The sequence below is a fragment of the Dendrobates tinctorius genome, unplaced genomic scaffold (assembly GCF_039654945.1).
Source record: "Dendrobates tinctorius isolate UK_male_01 unplaced genomic scaffold, ASM3965494v1 ptg000007l, whole genome shotgun sequence".
NCBI classification, from domain to species: Eukaryota; Metazoa; Chordata; class Amphibia; order Anura; family Dendrobatidae; genus Dendrobates; species Dendrobates tinctorius.
This window is the reverse complement of record NW_027361675.1, coordinates 35,461,983-35,481,253: the sequence shown is the minus strand read 5'-3', so window position 1 is coordinate 35,481,253 and position 19,271 is coordinate 35,461,983. Positions and strand designations below refer to the sequence as shown.

The 19,271-nt window shown below is 39.9% G+C and overlaps 1 protein-coding gene across 7 annotated transcripts in view; it reads left to right on the top strand.

Moving 5' to 3' along the window:
• The window catches only part of BCAS3 (BCAS3 microtubule associated cell migration factor), a 1,710,065-nt gene that overhangs the window by 353,275 nt on the left and 1,337,519 nt on the right, over nucleotides 1-19,271 (top strand). For all 7 annotated transcript variants that reach the window (XM_073573260.1, XM_073573307.1, XM_073573290.1 and 4 more), the window contains one exon: nucleotides 400-483. In XM_073573260.1, coding sequence (XP_073429361.1) covers nucleotides 400-483 — 84 coding nt within the window. The remainder of the gene's footprint in view (nucleotides 1-399; nucleotides 484-19,271) is intronic.

The window sequence follows — 19,271 nt, the reverse complement described above, 5'->3', positions numbered from 1 at the left end:
AGCAATTTTCTGTATGACATTATCTCAATTTTCATTCAATCATAAATGACATGGAGACCAACAGAATCAGATCTTCAAAGATTTTCCGATATTCATAGTATAATCAGAAGTTTTTTAATATCATTATAATGTAGGATAGCCAGTTAATTGTGGGCATCACTTGAAAACACAATCATTATTTTACAGCTGCTGAATAGTTTTTCTCCATGTCAGCTATATAAGCTTTTTTTGTCTTTTTTTTAGTTACATAACTAGAGGAATTCATTTTAGTGTTACTGTATTATGAAAATCCTTTCATTAGGTGAAGCTTTAACAATTGTTTTATGGCACTTCCATTTATTTTGCTTCAGTTTATTGTTTTAGAAAAGTTAACATGGTTATGCATTTATATATTGACAGCTCATCCGATGCCACCAGTCTCGGGGAGGAGCATGTGGTGATAATATTCAATCTTATACTGCCACGGTTATTAGTGCCGCTAAGGTGAGTACAGACAAGCCTTTTAGAATGCAAGTTGGATGTTATATGGTGAAAAATCATAGTGGTCACATCTGTCATGACAAAACGAATTTCCAACAAGGGGTTTTTGGACAATTTTTGCACAAAAACCAACCCTTCAATTTAAAAATAAAAAAATCATATAGTACGGTCATACCTATATGTTTAAAAAAAATGTCTTGTGCCTCTTTACAGTCATATGTGCCTTCATAAGTTTGCATCAAACCGTAATATTTGTGAAAAAAAAGCTAAAAATTTTGACCAACGAAGATTCACAACTGCACTTGAAGGGGAGGTCCAAAACCTAAATGCACTTTTTAAATATTTATTTTTCCCTCCATATGCATTTTGACATTTCCTTTTTCAGAAAATACCCTACACATCTCCCTACCCTGCTAATCCCTAAATGGGTTTTTTCAGTCACTTGCTGTGTTGTTTCGTTTGATGGGAATCTCAAACAAGGCATCATCAGCAGAATGCGACTGCACACACTTCCCAGCAGCTTTTATCACCCCGCCTGGAACAGGACATCATCAGATTCAGGATGCATGACTCCAGCGCCACCCCACTGCTTCTATCACTGCCCACAAATGAATTGGCATAAGGTGGTAGTGATAGAAGCTTCTATTACTTTCAAATGATGACGATTTGTTTTAGGGCAGTGATGGAGGCGGTGCTGGTGTCACTCACTCTATTTCTGTCACCGCCTTTTGATGACAATTTGTTTAAGTGTGATGATAGAAGTTGTAGGGTGGAGCTAGTGTCACTCACCCTGCTTCTATCACCAACCCATGATAACATCTTGTTTCACAGTAATAACCTGGAGCGCCAGAGATAGCAGAATGCCAGTTCCTCTGTCACTTTTCCCTCACTTTCTATAAGTTTCATTGATTCAGGACAACTTCAGAGGGCAGTGATGAAATAAACTGTAGTACGAGAGTGCACCACCGCCTACTGATAACGTTCTGTTCCAGAAGAGGTGATAGATGCTGCTGGGAAGTGAGTTTAACCTCGTTTAAGACTCCCCTCAAAGAAAATGTCACAGGGAGTGAAGTGAAAAAAGTACATTTAGAGATTAGCTGGATAGGGAGAAGTCTAGGGTATTTTATTACAAAATTAAAACAGTGGGGATGATGTTCAATACTAATCCAATAATAAATCCAATATAATAATATAGGCCAATTGTACACACAGCCCCTCTGAGATGATGGATGGCAGACCATCCGGTGAAAAAAACCAAAATGCATACTAAGTAGGATGGAAGTTGAAACTGACAGGAATCAAATACGTGTAATAAATATGGCAACACGCAAAAAAATTAGATAAAATACCCTTTATTAAAAAATGGGTGTACACATTAAACATAAAATGGCATCACCAAAATTTATACATAGCATAATAGCATAATAGGCTATAGGAAGAGGTTAAATAAATAACCCTGTAATACAATCACAATAATAAAAATAAAAAAATATATATAAAGTGAAGTCCCCAAAGAAATAATGTGTGATAATATATATTGTGCTATAAAAAACACTGTGAACGTGCCTGAATCAAAAAAACATTAGGTTCCAGTGTGTAATAAAGAAAGAGCAAAAAATCGCTGAATACAATGGGGAATCAAAAAATATTAAAGGGTTAATACCTCATGAGCCAAGAATGAATGCCAAGGAACGCGCCCCGACGCGCGTTTCGGAGAAGAAAACTCCTTCGTCAGGGGGTAGGTGTATTACTGGCCAGCACATCCATATATAATGGATTCAATCAGGCCGGACACATGACGGCGCATGCGCCGCCGCGACCCGGAAGTCGCATGGCACGCGGCGTCACATGATCAAACACCGCCGGGTGAATCCGGCGTGTCAGAGCATGGGAAGACGCCGTTTCCATGCGAACCACCGGCGCCGAGGCGGCGCATGCGCACCAGTGCCCACCAGAGAAACACACAGATGCAGTAATTACTGCGGAGCCCATCATAATGGAGTGGTGTATGTAAAGCTTATAAAGACGCAGATGCAGAAAACATATATACAATAATATATATGCCATCCATAAGATAATACAAATAATGAAAAATAATACAAAGTGAAGGTATATATATCAGTGTACAATACCATAACCACATAAGTGTTAAGATAAAGAAATTTATTTAAAAAAATTTTTAAATTTTTTTTTATATATATAAAAAAAAAAATAAAAAATAAAAAATGATAAAAAAGTGAAACAAGCAACAAGGTGCACGTGGAGAAAAAGGAAAAAGGATGCACAACATCAAAATGCATATATAGATGCTGAACTCCATCAACATTCTGCATTACAACAAATGTCTGCGTCTGCAGACAAGCCTTGCCACCATTTCTTCTTCAGCAGATGTAAAAAATCCATGACATGAAGGGCCGACCACAATATCTAAAATAAATACAAAAACAATATTAAAAGTGTACAAGAAAAATTTTTATTATAAAAACGGAATGAAAGATAAACTCTCGTTTAAACCCAGTGGAGAGACGGTATTGAGTGTCCAAATCCACTGGGTTTCTAACTGAGCAAGACGTTTGCTAATATTGCCCCCCCTAATCCCTTTGCAAATCATGTCAATGCCAGACACTTTCAATAGAGTAGAATCACAATTGTGATGTATTTTGAAGTGTTTTGGCAGGGTTTTAAGGGAGGCAACATCGTCAATCTCTTTAGCTGCCTTTATGCCCAATACGTGCTCACGGACCCTCACCTTAAGCTGGCGAGTGGTAAGGCCAACATAGATGAGGGAACATGGGCACGTGGCATAATAGATTACAGCTGTTGATGAACAAGTGATGGATTTTGTGATGTTGAAAACACACAATCCATCAGAACTGGTGAAAGTATGAGCTCTGACAATGTTGCAACAGGCAACACAAGAGCCACAGGGTTTACATCCTGCGGCTTGTGTGTGTTGGATCAAGAAGTTGTTGACCGGTTTGGAAATGTAATGGCTTTTCACCAACCGGTCACCAAAATTGGACGATCTACGAAAGGCAATATTTGGATGGTCGCCAATGTACTTGGAGAGTATTGGGTCATTTTTTAAAATAGGCCAAAATTTCTTAAGATAAAACCTGATCTGTTCATTTTGGCCATTAAAAGTGGTAATAAACCTGACCACCTCCTTGGATTCAGATTTACTCGCATCCATATAAAGTGCATTGTGGCGTGACGTATGCTTAGCCCTGTTAAAGGCTCTCTTTAATGATCGTCTGCTATAACCGCGTTCAAAAAATCTAGCCTTTAAGCGGTCAGCCTGTTTCAAAAAGTCAGTATCTGTAGAACAAATACGTCTTAGACGTAAGAATTGTCCTATGGGGATTGAGTTGATAAGAGTACGTGGGTGAGATGAGGAGGCGTGGAGAAGTGCATTGACGGAGGTGTGTTTTCTAAATAGATCTGTCTGAAGGACGTTGTTAGAATCCCTCCTCACTAAGACATCCAAAAATTTGATGGTTTCCAAATCACTATGATATGTAAGATGTATATTGATGTTATTAGAATTTAATACACCAATGAACTCAGGTAACACACCAATGGGATCCTGCCAAATAAAGAAAATATCGTCAATGTAGCGTGTCCAGAAAGGGACACGCTCCATTTGTTCAACCTTTCCAGAAAAAAATAGATCCCTTTCCCACAGGCCCAGGAACAGGTTGGCATACGAAGGCCCCTTCGAACAAATGGAGCGTGTCCCTTTCTGGACACGCTACATTGACGATATTTTCTTTATTTGGCAGGATCCCATTGGTGTGTTACCTGAGTTCATTGGTGTATTAAATTCTAATAACATCATTATACATCTTACATATCATAGTGATTTGGAAACCATCGAATTTTTGGATGTCTTAGTGAGGAGGGATTCTAACAACGTCCTTCAGACAGATCTATTTAGAAAACACACCTCCGTCAATGCACTTCTCCACGCCTCCTCATCTCACCCTCGTACTCTTATCAACTCAATCCCCATAGGACAATTCTTACGTCTAAGACGTATTTGTTCTACAGATACTGACTTTTTGAAACAGGCTGACCGCTTAAAGGCTAGATTTTTTTAACGCGGTTATAGCAGACGATCATTAAAGAGAGCCTTTAACAGGGCTAAGCATACGTCACGCCACAATGCACTTTATATGGATGCGAGTAAATCTGAATCCAAGGAGGTGGTCAGGTTTATTACCACTTTTAATGGCCAAAATGAACAGATCAGGTTTTATCTTAAGAAATTTTGGCCTATTTTAAAAAATGACCCAATACTCTCCAAGTACATTGGCGACCATCCAAATATTGCCTTTCGTAGATCGTCCAATTTTGGTGACCGGTTGGTGAAAAGCCATTACATTTCCAAACCGGTCAACAACTTCTTGATCCAACACACACAAGCCGCAGTATGTAAACCCTGTGGCTCTTGTGTTGCCTGTTGCAACATTGTCAGAGCTCATACTTTCACCAGTTCTGATGGATTGTGTGTTTTCAACATCACAAAATCCATCACTTGTTCATCAACAGCTGTAATCTATTATGCCACGTGCCCATGTTCCCTCATCTATGTTGGCCTTACCACTCGCCAGCTTAAGGTGAGGGTCCGTGAGCACGTATTGGGCATAAAGGCAGCTAAAGAGATTGACGATGTTGCCTCCCTTAAAACCCTGCCAAAACACTTCAAAATACATCACAATTGTGATTCTACTCTATTGAAAGTGTCTGGCATTGACATGATTTGCAAAGGGATTAGGGGGGGGCAATATTAGCAAACGTCTTGCTCAGTTAGAAACCCAGTGGATTTGGACACTCAATACCGTCTCTCCACTGGGTTTAAACGAGAGTTTATCTTTCATTCCGTTTTTATAATAAAAATTTTTCTTGTACACTTTTAATATTGTTTTTGTATTTATTTTAGATATTGTGGTCGGCCCTTCATGTCATGGATTTTTTACATCTGCTGAAGAAGAAATGGTGGCAAGGCTTGTCTGCAGACGCAGACATTTGTTGTAATGCAGAATGTTGATGGAGTTCAGCATCTATATATGCATTTTGATGTTGTGCATCCTTTTTTCCTTTTTCTCCACGTGCACCTTGTTGCTTGTTTCACTTTTTTATCATTTTTTATTTTTTATTTTTTTTTTTATATATATAAAAAAAAATTTTAAATTTTTTTTAAATAAATTTCTTTATCTTAACACTTATGTGGTTATGGTATTGTACACTGATATATATACCTTCACTTTGTATTATTTTTCATTATTTGTATTATCTTATGGATGGCATATATATTATTGTATATATGTTTTCTGCATCTGCGTCTTTATAAGCTTTACATACACCACTCCATTATGATGGGTTCCGCAGTAATTACTGCATCTGTGTGTTTCTCTGGCGGGCACTGGTGCGTATTCGGCGCCGGTGGTTCGCATGGTAACGGCGTCTTCCCATGCTCTGACACGCCGGATTCACCCGGCGGTGTTTGATCATGTGACGCCGCGTGCCATGCGACTTCTGGGTCGCGGCGGCGGCGCATGCGCCGTCATGTGTCCGGCCTGATTGAATCCATTATATATAGATGTGCTGGCCAGTAATACACCTACCCCCTGACGAAGGAGTTTTCTTCTCCGAAACGCGCGTCGGGGCGCGTTCCTTGGCATTCATTCTTGGCTCATGAGGTATTAACCCTTTAATATTTTTTGATTCCCCATTGTATTCAGCGATTTTTTGCTCTTTCTTTATTACACACTGGAACCTAATGTTTTTTTGATTCAGGCACGTTCACAGTGTTTTTTATAGCACGATATATATTATCACACATTATTTCTTTGGGGACTTCACTTTATATATATTTTTTTATTTTTATTATTGTGATTGTATTACAGGGTTATTTATTTAACCTCTTCCTATAGCCTATTATGCTATTATGCTATGTATAAATTTTGGTGATGCCATTTTATGTTTAATGTGTACACCCATTTTTTAATAAAGGGTATTTTATCTAATTTTTTTGCGTGTTGCCATATTTATTACACGTATTTGATTCCTGTCAGTTTCAACTTCCATCCTACTTAGTGTGCATTTTGGTTATTTTATTACAAAGCAAGTGACAAAAATGCTTAGGATGTAAAAATAGATATTTATAAAGGACATTTGCCCATTCAAATCAACATATTGCTGTGTAATAATAAAAAACATTGTCCCCAAAGGTAAACAATTTAAGGCCTTACAGGACCAGAGTTAACTGCCTTTTAGGCAATTAGTCACTGCCTATGTGTTATGGCCGTGTGAATTTGGCCTAAGTCTGATATATGTCATGTCATACATATTGCAAGCAAAGCAAAGAAACAAGAAGAAATTAAATTAAGTACCTAAGCTAGTGAAGCTTCAGAGTGATAAGTGATCTGCTTCTGAACTTAATTCCGAGTAGTGAACCATTCTTAACTTTTTAGAAAGCTTTGTAACAGGGTCTAGTAGGCCTGGTTTGCGTTACATGAATCTCTTGTTTGACCTTACTATCCCATAAGATACAAAGAGGGGGGAGATTCTACTTGGAAATACATAAAAGAAGTAAGAAGGAACGTCTAGAAAGGTTATTTGGCTCCCGAGAGACGACCTGTTTGACATTTGACAAATTTTATTTCTTTACCACAAAAAAAAGAAAGACTATGTCTTAATTTTAGTTAGTGAGATTTACGTTGACTACACATGTTGGTTTAATGATATCCATCTTTGTTCCATGTGGGATGTTATAGACATGGATGTTATAGCAGGGCGGCTCTATTGAGAAACTGAGAGCTCAACTTTATTTGAGAAGAGTAGAATAAAAATACAAAGGCTCTATATGGATTAAATAATAGTTATATTTTAGGAGCTGTAACATTGCAACGACTAACTGAAAAGAATGTAATATAAGAAGAATCACTTAAAAAATAGAATCGGCAATGTACTGTCTGGCAACAAATAATGAACACACGTTCTCTTGTCACCTAATAACGGCCTGGGATGCCGCCACTGTCTTTAACCCTGAGGTGGTAAATTGATTTAGCCAAGCTGCATCTGTTTTCTCCTGTTACCTGATAACTCCTTAATGAGTCTTAACAGCTTATGTGAGCAGAGAGCCATTAGCACTAATGGAGGGGGAGGACATTGGAAATGGCATGGGAAAGGCTAAAGATTACCAGTCGAGTTTTTGAAAATAATATAGACTACACATGGGAATTGCTTATAATGATCTTGTCTTGATATTGTGTGCTAATGGGGCAGGTTAAGACTCCACCCTGACCACGTTGAATATGATTGTGGTTTTAATCTACACACATTACGCAAAGCATTTTACTTGAGCAGGTTCCTAACATTGGTGTTTGGTACTTTTCAGATATAACGTGAACTGTACGTATTCCATGAATCCTTATGCGTATAGTAATACCATATTTGACTCCTGAAGGTTTTTGGTGAGACGCAATTTTTTTGAAGGCCGCAAACCTCTATATCACAGGTGTACCCTTCCTTACATTTCCACTTAGCTCCATATGTACAGAGATGAACAAAGCAAGGGTACCAGCTTTAAAAAAAAAACATAACAAAGCAAAAAAAGGGAGAAAAGAAACATGATTTTAAGATACTCTGTTCGGAGAAATTTGTTTTATGTCTTTTTGCATTTGGCCCCTTAGTGGTTGTAATGGGAGTTCCTGTTGAATATTTTGCTAGCACATTACAGTAATATATAAAATTTGTATTCAAGCAAGAGAAGAATTATTCTTCACTCCGAGGACATCCAACTGAACAGAATGGTGAAAGTTGGGGTTCTCTAATAACTAAATATTTAGTAAATTTCATAGTTAAAGGCATTTTTTTAAAGAAGTATGTTGGTTACACACTGCTGTGACTCACTGACAGTGATATATAAATGATGCTACCACGTGCCAGTGGTTTGTCATTGAAGCCTGGTGCGTGCTAAAGGCTCACCTACCTTCCAACGTAATCCAACTGTGAAGCCAAGCTTGTGGCTGGGCTTCATAGGATTACAAATGTCATTTTTCAATATGCCGTAGCACTGTAGTATTGCAATGTATAGAACAAGTGATCACACAATCAAATGTCCCAGTCCGCTAAGGGTACTAAAAAAAAAATAATGGAAATATTAAAGTTTTACAAAATATAAAAACATTACAAAATACAATATAAATTGAATCACCCCCATTATTCCCTGTTAAAAAAATGAAATAAAAACAAATAAGCATATTTGGCTACTCATAAAAGTAATTTTTCAAAATTTAAAATTTTGACCAGTACAGTAAACGCCATTAGGCAACAAAAAATCTAAACACCAGAATTACAGTAGTTTAGCCTCCCCTCCTCCACACCTCCCTAAAAAATGCTCTAAAAAGTGATCAAAACATCGTATGTACACCAAAATGGTATCAGTAAAAATATCAGCCCTATTAATATATAAAAACGGTTACAGGTCTCAAAAGAACGACAACACAAATCAATTTTTTTAATTTTACAAATTTCCATTTTTTCAGCACTTAAACAATCCAAGAAAAAAAAAAAGGACTAGACAATTTTTGCATCTCCATAGTCATACTGACCTGAAGAATTATATCGCTAGGTTATTTTTAGTGCACGGTTAACTTTGTAAAAACAAACAAAAGAGAAAAGAAATTGTGGACTTGAGCTTGTTTTTTCAGCATTTCACTTCACTTGGATTTATTTTCTCACATTTTTCAGTACCTTATATGGTAAACTGAATAGTGTAATTGACAACTATAATTTGTTGCACAAAAAACAAGCCCTAGAAAAAAAGGATAAAAAAACAAGTCCAAAAACTGGGCAAAATGGGAAGGAGGTTTAAATTGTTACCTATACATTTTTGTAATATTTTCTGAAAAAGCGGCCAACTACGTAAAATTTTCATGTTAAATGTATTTTTTTCTTTAAAAATGGCTGGCTTAATGTGCAGATAATAATTAGTCTTTATTTGGTGACATTTATCAGTTTCTAAATGGTTTACCTTATTCTTTTGATGGATAAAATAATTGTTTATATAGGAGCTTGAATGGTTTTAGGTGCCAAAAGGTCACAAAGGCAGACAGAAAGCACAAACCAGACCGCTCTATTCATCAAATATGCCAGTTCTCTCATTTATTATCTTACTTACTTTTTTGCTTTTATTTTTACTGTCTATGAAGCATGTGTGACTATTAAAATCATAATAGGTTGATTAGACTGCTTTGGAAGTGTTTTGTTTAGGGTTGTAATAGTACTATACATATCTGGAAATTATTGAACTCCAGGTGGTATATTTGGGACAAATAAGTTTATGTGGACTTCTCCTTAATACAGTGTTATAATGTCAAAGTTTAACTAGGATATGCCTGAAAGGTGGGCTTCACTTTTCTGGAAACCTCACCTGTGTGTGAGGAGTGATATCCTGTGATCGATCAAAGGCAGACATATTTATTTATGCATTTATTTTACTCACTTATATAGGGCCATTAGTTCCACAGCGCTTTACAGACATTGTCACATTATTATTATTGTAATTTATTATTATAGCACCATTTATCCTTGGCGCTTTACATGTGAGGAGTCATGACTGGAACAGGATGAGAGAGGACCCTGCCCGCGAGGGCTCACAATCTACAAAGGGATGGGTGTGGATACAGTAGGCGAGGGTAGAGCTGGTCTTGCAGCGGTTTGGTGGATCAGTGGTTACTGCAGGTTGTAGGCTTGTCGGATGAGGTAGGTCTTCAGGTTCTTTTTGAAGGTTTCCATGGTAGACGAGAATCTGATATGTTGTGGCAGAGAGATCCAGAGTAGGGGGGATTCGCGGGAGAAATCTTGTATGCGATTGGGGGAAGAGGAGATAAGAGCAGAGTACAGAAGGAGATCTTGTGAGAATCGGAGGTTTCGTGCAGGTAAGTACTGGGAGACAAGGTACAGATGTATGGAGGACTCAGGTTGTGGATGGCTTTGTATGTCATGGTTAGGGTTTTGAGCTAGAGTATTTGGGTAATCTGAAGCCAGTGCAGGGAATAGCGGGGGGACAGGTGGATTAGTCGGACAGCAGAGTACAGAATAAATTGGAGGGGTGCGAGAGTGTTAGAAGGGAGGCCACAGAGCAGGAGGTTGCAGTAGTCAAGGCGGGAGATGATGAGGGCATGGACTAGGGTTTTGCAGATTCTTGGTTGAGGAATGTACGGATCTGTGAAATATTTTTGAGTTGAAGTCGGCAGGAAGCGGAAAGGGCTTGGATATGTGGTTTGAAAGAGAGATCAGTGTCAAGGATAACCCTGAGGCAGCGAGCTTGTGGGACTGGAGAGAGTGGGAAGCTGTTTACTTTAATGGATAGGTCCATTGGGGGGTCACGTGAGATGGGGGAAAGATGATTAATTCTGTTTTGTCCATATTAAGTATTAGAAATCTAGCGGAGAAGAAGGATGAAATAGCAGACAGACATGGAGGGATTCTGTTTAGTAGGGAGGTGATATCTGGTCCAGAGATGTAGATATGTGTGTCATCAGCATAGCAGTGATACTGAAAGCCATGAGATTCTATGAGCTGTCTGAGGCCGAAGGTGTAAATGGAGAAGAGCAGGGGCCCTGGGACTGAACCTTGCGGGACTCCGACGGATTGGGGGTGCGGTGAGGAGGTGGTGTGCGAGTGGGAGATGCTGAATGTCTGGTCTGTTAGGTATGACACAATCCAAGATAGGGCCAAGTCTGTGATACCAAGAGATGAGAGGGTCTGTAGTAATAGGGAATGGTCCACTGTGTCAAAGGCAGAGGAAAGGTCCAGGAGGAGGAGGTCAGAGTAGTGTCGCTTGGCCTTGGCGGCTAGTATTTCATTGGTGACCTTAGTAAGGGCAGTTTCAGTGGATTGGTGTGGCCGGAAGCCAGATTGTAATCGGTCAAGGAGGGAGCAAGAAGAGAGGTGGGAGGACAGTTCAAGATGGACGTGTTGTTCCAGTAGTTTTGAGGCATAGGGGAGAAGTGATATAGGGCGATAGCTAGATACAGAGGATGGGTCAAGAGAGGACTTTTTGAGGATAGGTGTGATTGAGGCATGTGTAAAGCTTGAGGGGAAAACACCAGTTGTTAGTGATAGATTGAAGAGGTGGGTTAGGGTTGGGATGAAGACTGTGGTGAGGTTTGGGATGAAGTGGGATGGGATTGGGTCAAGTGCACAGGTAGTGAGATGTGATCTTGAGAGTAGAGTGGAGAGTCGATCTTCTGTAATGGTGGAGAAGTTGGTTTTGGAGTAGGAGGGCAGGGCAGTTAGGAGGAAGGGCACTGGGGGTTGTTGACCAAAAGTCTTCAGCTGAGATGAGTGGGGAGGGAGGAGGTGCTGGGGGGCGGAGGAGAGAATTGAAGGTGTTGAATAACTGTTTAGGGTTGTGAGACAGGGAGGATATGAGAGATGAGTAGTAGGTTTGTTTTGCTGCAGCAAGTGTGGCCTTGAAAATAGTGAGGGACTGTTTGAATGCGATGAAGTCCTCATTGGAGTGGGATCTTTTCCATATCCGCTCAGCAGCCCTGGAAGCCTGCCTCAGTTCTTTGGTCAGACTGGTGTGCCAGGGCTGTCTGTTGATTTTGCAAGCTTTGGTATGTTTGAGAGGGGCAGCTGATTCCAAAGCTACAGCTATTGTGGTGTTATATAGAGCGGCAGTGGCATCTGCATTGTGTAGGGAACTTATGTCTGTAAGAGGGTGGAGGGATTCAGACAGTGAGTGTAGATCGAGGTGTTGAAGATTTCTGCAAGGGTGTGCAAGTTTTTGAGGTGGGGATTGTGGACCTGAGGAGGAGAGGGAAGAGAATGTAAGTAGGTTGTGGTCAGAGAGAGTAAGAGGTGAGTTAGAGAGGCTAGATAGGGAGTAGAGGCAGGTGAAGATGAGGTCTAGTGTGTGGCCATCTTTGTGAGTAGCTGCAGAAGACCATTGAGTGAGACCGAAGGAGGAAGTGAGAGATAGAAGTTTAGTGGCAGCTGAGAGGGAAGTGTCAATGGGGATGTTGAAGTCACCCAAGTTGATAGTGGGGATATCAGGGGAAAGGAAATGAAGTAGCCAGGTGGTGAAGTGTTCAAAGAAGGTGGTGGCTGGCCCTCGAGGGCAGTATATGACTGCTAGTTGGAGGGGGAGTAGATGCACACAGAGTGCACCTCAAACGAAGGGAGGGTCACAGAGGGTGTCAGTGGGATTGGGATGAAGGAGCACTTATCTGACAGGAGAAAACCAACTCCTTCACCATGCTTGCTGCTGGGGCAGGGGGTGTGGGAAAGGTGGAATCCTCCATACAAGAGTGCAGCAGGAGAGGCTGTGTCAGAGGGGGTGAGTCAGGTTTCAGTGATGACGAGGAAGGAAAGTTTGTTAGTAATAAAAAGATCGTGGATGAAGGAAAGTTTGTTGTAGACAGAGCGAGCGTTCCACAGAGCTCCTGTTAGTGGGACTGGGGAAGCTGGGGCCGGGAAAATGTGTATAAGGTTGGAGTGGTTACGGAAAGTTGTGATTGGGCTTGGATGGGAGGTAGAAATGACTGTGGGAATGTGGTGAGGAGGACCAGGATTTGGAGAGATATCGCCGGCAGTGAGGAGGAGCAGAGAGAATGTTAGCAGGTGGGAGCAGGAGAGGGCATGAGGGGGCTGTCTGTGTTTGGAGACAGAGGATTGTATGTTAAGGAACAGATCTGAGGAAGAGGTGAGATGGATTGGAAGGATTGAAGAAGAGATGAACAGTTCCTTGCTTGGTGTAGGGATTAGTGGGGTTATCAGAAAGTTAAGGATTATAGGGATCAGAGTGGAAACAAACATACATTGTTTACAGTGACTCTTTCCAGTTACCTTCTGTTCCCTTCTGGTTCAATTCTGGATTAATTCATATAATCTCACATTTTTAAGATACACACTTATAGGATACACAATGCAGACTAAAGTCTTGGCAGACTTGTGCTATACAATATATGTGCTACAAAGTGCATTCAGGTGTGAAGCAGAGAGGAGTGGTCTGTGCTCATCTTGGTCAGACAATTAAGAGTGGACCTGATGCATATGATCAAGCCAAAGTAAACAAGGTCATAAATAACACCGGGGTAAAGCAGGGGGCTAGTTTATAGACATACCGAGTGCATAGTAGGAGCAGAGGTAAGAAGTCTGTGTGGAAAGCTGGGTGATGTACCAAGTGAATACTAGCAGCAGAGGTAAGAAGTCTGTGTGGAAAGCTGGGTGACATACCGAGTGAATACTAGGAGCAGAGGTAAGAAGTCTGTGTGGAAAGCTAGGTGACGTACCTGTAGGGAGAATAGATAGACATGCTGGTTAGAGTGCAATGGTGGCTAATGAGGGCACAGTCTGTATGCATCATTCTGGATTAATTCATATATTCCTATCATCTCACACTTTTAAGATACACACTTATAGGATACACACTGCAGGCTGCACATATCACTAATGTAAGGCCACGTTCCTAATTTAAATATATTGACAGTATTTTACCTCAGTATCTATAAGCGAAAATCAGGAGTGGAACAATCAGAGAAAAAGTATAATAGAAACACGTCACCACTTCTGTATTTATCACCCACTCCTGGTTTTTGCTTAAGAATACTGATGTAAAATACTGAACAAAGGGCCCTCTTCTGTCTGTGTCCTCCCCTACCCACGACTCTTATTTGATTGTCATGATAGACAGTTTTTCTATTGAATTTACCACATCACCACATACAGTGATTAGCAAAACTATTGTTTGTGATGCATCAAAACTAAATAGAGAAGACAAAAAGCAAACAACACAAATATCCTGAACTAAAAAGTAAAAAATATACTGCAAATAATGCATAAAGGTAATAATAATAATAAGGGTATTTAGTAATCATAATTTTGATCAAAATAATGTACAAGCCATCCCGCCACATCACGGCAACCCTTGTGGGACAGTCCCTACTCTAGTATTTAAAACCTTTTCACTTGCCAAGTGACGTGAATGTGAATAAGGATCGAGCGGCTGAACCACTAGTAACAGCTTAGGTCAGAATGGATGGCTTTCCCAGCTCAGAAAAAGGGCGGTCACACCCATATATGCACTGAATGCACAATGAAATGAATAAAAAACAAATCTGAACTGAGAAAAGTAAGTTAATGTGTATGCACAATGTAAGTGCAACACATGACCATTAACCAGAGAAAACAAAAAGCAAACAACACAAATATCCTGAACTAAAAAGTAAAAAATATACTGCAAATAATGCATAAAGGTAATAATAATAATAAGGGTATTTAGTAAACATAAGTTTGATCAAAATAATGTACAAGCCATCCCGCCATGTCACGGCAACCCTTGAGGGACAGTCCCTACTCTAGTATTTAAAACCTTTTCACTTGCCAAGTGACGTGAATGTGAATAAGGATCGAGCGGCTGAACCACTAGTAACAGCTTAGGCCACACTGGATGGCTTTCCCAGCTCAGAAAAAGGGCGGTCACACCCATATATGCACTGAATGCACAATGAAATGAATAAAAAACAAATCTGAACTGAGAAAAGTAAGTTAATGTGTATGCACAATGTAAGTGCAACACATGACCATTAACCAGAGAAAACAAAAAGCAAACAACACAAATATCCTGAACTAAAAAGTAAAAAATATACTGCAAATAATGCATAAAGGTAATAATAATAATAAGGGTATTTAGTAAACATAATTTTGATCAAAATAATGTACAAGCCATCCCGCCCCGTCACGGCAACCCTTGTGGGACAGTCCCTACTCTAGTATTTAAAACCTTTTCACTTGCCAAGTGATGTGAATGTGAATAAGGATCGAGCGGCTGAACCACTAGTAACAGCTTAGGCCAGACTGGATGGCTTTCCCAGCTCAGAAAAAGGGCGGTCACACCCATATATGCACTGAATGCACAATGAAATGAATAAAAAACAAATCTGAACTGAGAAAAGTAAGTTAATGTGTATGCACAATGTAAGTGCAACACATGACCATTAACCAGAGAAAACAAAAAGCAAACAACACAAATATCCTGAACTAAAAAGTAAAAAATATACTGCAAATAATGCATAAAGGTAGTAATAATAATAAGGGTATTTAGTAAACATAATTTTGATCAAAATAATGTACAAGCCATCCCGCCACGTCACGGCAACCCTTGTGGGACAGTCCCTACTCTAGTATTTAAAACCTTTTCACTTGCCAAGTGATGTGAATGTGAATAAGGATCGAGCGGCTGAACCACTAGTAACAGCTTAGGCCAGACTGGATGGCTTTCCCAGCTCAGAAAAAGGGCGGTCACACCCATATATGCACTGAATGCACAATGAAATGAATAAAAAACAAATCTGAACTGAGAAAAGTAAGTTAATGTGTATGCACAATGTAAGTGCAACACATGACCATTAACCAGAGAAAACAAAAAGCAAACAACACAAATATCCTGAACTAAAAAGTAAAAAATATACTGCAAATAATGCATAAAGGTAGTAGTAATAATAATAATAAGGGTATTTAGTAAACATAATTTTGATCAAAATAATGTACAAGCCATCCCGCCACGTCACGGCAACCCTTGTGGGACAGTCCCTACTCTAGTATTTAAAACCTTTTCACTTGCCAAGTGATGTGAATGTGAATAAGGATCGAGCGGCTGAACCACTAGTAACAGCTTAGGCCACACTGGATGGCTTTCCCAGCTCAGAAAAAGGGCGGTCACACCCATATATGCACTGAATGCACAATGAAATGAATAAAAAACAAATCTGAACTGAGAAAAGTAAGTTAATGTGTATGCACAATGTAAGTGCAACACATGACCATTAACCAGAGAAAACAAAAGGCAAACAACACAAATATCCTGAACTAAAAAGTAAAAAATATACTGCAAATAATGCATAAAGGTAATAATAATAATAAGGGCATTTAGTAAACATAATTTTGATCAAAATAATGTACAAGCCATCCCGCTTTTTTATTTTTTAATCAAAACTAAATAGTCTAAGTTAGTGAAGTTAGAAAAATATATGAATAAATTAAATTTATGGGATCAAATAACTAACACACAAATGCTTAGTGAAATTCCACTTGTGTTCAGTCTGTCTCATGGTCTGTCACTATGTAGACACCTTTTCTGAAAGGCTATAGAGGCTGCTACACCATTAAGGAAGAGACATCACTAACCAAACAACACCATAAAGATCAAGATCTCCAAACAAGTAAGGGACAAAGTTGTAGAGAAGTACAATTCATAGTTGGGTTAAAAAAAATATTACAATCTCTGATGATCCCCCGGAAGTAATATCAAACTACTTATCATTAAATGGAAAGAATATGTACAACAACAAACCTGCCAAAAGAGTGCTGCCCACCAAATATCTCAGCCTGGGCAAGGAGGGCATTAGTCAGAGAGGCAACATAAAGACTGAAGGTAACCTTGAAGAAGCTGCATAATTCCCAAGCAGAAATTGGAGTATCTGTCCATATGTCCACAATAAGCTGTACACTTCATAGAGGTAGCCTTTATGGACCAGTGGGTCTTTACTTCCACACAGAAGTTGTAAGGCTTGTTTTGAGTTTGCCAAAGGACATGTGGGAGACTCCCCAAATGTATGGAGGAAGGTGCTGTGGTCAGATGAGCCCAAAATTGAACTTTTTGGCCACCAAGGTAAATGCTATGTCTGTTACCAAACCAATACAGCCCATCACCTCAAGAACACCATCCCAACAGTGAAATATGGTGGTGGCAGCATCATGCTTTTGGGATCTTTTTCGGCAGCAGGGACTCAGGTACATGTGGCTATCACACCCTATCAGGACACATGATATTCAGACATCAGGCCTCCTAATGAGCCTAAAAGAAGCGAAACGCGTTGAGGCGCATTAACTGCATGACAGATGTCGGGTGAAATAGATGAGTACCCATAAGTTATGTATCTGAATATCTGTTTGATATCTTGTTTATCTCTGCATCTCTCTGACCCTGTGTGTGTCAAAATATGAATATGCTCTGAGGTTATATCTATTGGCTATAAATTCTGATTGGGTCAATTATATATACGTGTAAAATGCCCTGTTTTGAGACTGACCCTAGAGCTATCCTTTTATTTTTATGGCCTTGGGAGCTTTGAAATTTATCGTTCTTGACTTGTGAGCTTAATAACACTGTGTGATGGACAGTATCTATTTAAAATCCAGTCCATAGTTGACTCAGTACTGAGATGGTCTGTGTTAACCATTAATATTGGGAGCCCTTAATGGAAACAGGATTTTCTCTCATTTATGAGTAGTTTCACCATTTATGCCAATTTACTGCCTTTTGTGTTCCTATATATGGTTTTATATTTTTGGGGTATAGGGTCCTCTCTAGCATAGGATTGTTTATGTCTAGTATTAGGGGTGCCTCTAGATATGGGGCAGAGTGATTCCCTAGTGGCTGCAGGGTGTATCAGGGTCCCTAGGGACAGCCATCGTGGAGCGGGGGCGCCATAACGTTCCTCCCTAGGGTGCCAACCTCCGCAGCCAAGAAGGTGTGAGCTTAGTCTACACCAGGGACTTCTAGTTTTTCATCCCCATTTTAAACTGGTTTTTGAGCACTTTTGTTTGTTGTTTTTGATTTGTTCACTTGTGGTGTAAAACCCATTTTGTTTTTTTTTATTAATAAAGTATTTTGTTCTAGGGTAAATATATGATATTGGTTTTGAGACCCTAAATATATCTTCTAAGAAAGATTTGCTTTAAGGGATCACTCACATTAGCGTATAAAAAATAGCTCCAGTGTTGTCCTGAAGAGTTGGACGAGTAGTTCCTGTATGTTTCAACTTACCGTATTTTCCGGACTTCCTAGGTGCGAATTATGGTCTGATGCATCTTATAGTCTAAAAAATACAGAAAGTGTTTTTATTGTTATTGGGGGGGAGGGGGAGGGGAATCTGCTGATCACATTTTTATAGGGGTAATGTCCCACAGTTCTGTACTAATATCCCCCAGCCTGGTATGTATATGTCCCCACTCCAGGTATACATGGCCCCTCCAATCCTAATTTATATGATCCCCATCCAGGTATACATGGCCCTCATCTCCATCCTTGTACACATCATCCCTTCAACCCCATTCTGGTATACATGGCCTCCTAATCCCCATCCTAGTATACATGGACCCCTCATCCCCTTCATGGTATACATGGCCCCTACCACGAAAGAATCCATTCTACTTGCCTTTCTTCTGCTCCCTCGCAGCGTCCTGTTTTGATGCCAGCAGCTGATTCCAGCTTGTAAGCAGCACATAGCAGTGACATTATGCGCTGCTTACATTTCAAGGGCAGTTGGCAGAATACTCACTGCTCACCACGCCCGGGACTATAGGAGTGGGGAGCAGTGAATATTAATTTGTCTTTAATAGCGGGCACACTGTTAGCTGCATTCCCCGGCTTCCTGCATCAGCTGTGCAATCAAGTGTGCCCGCTATTAGGCAGCTGATCTGAAACAGAATATCTTAGATAAAATAACTACCATCCATGCCAGAAATTGACTGCCAAGGCTCAGCAAAGAAACACCACCAGACCGTATGCTAGAAGATGCCAATAGCCGACAATAGAGCACTTGCATCAATGCCTACCATCACCATAGCTCAAACAGATCTATGCTACTGCCTCAGCAATCATGGAAATGCTTGGCTATACAACCACCAAGAGCATCAGAAGTACGTGCCTCCCTTGGAAAAGACTGAAGACAAAGATCAAGGTGACAAGGTGATCAAGGTGACATGTAGGG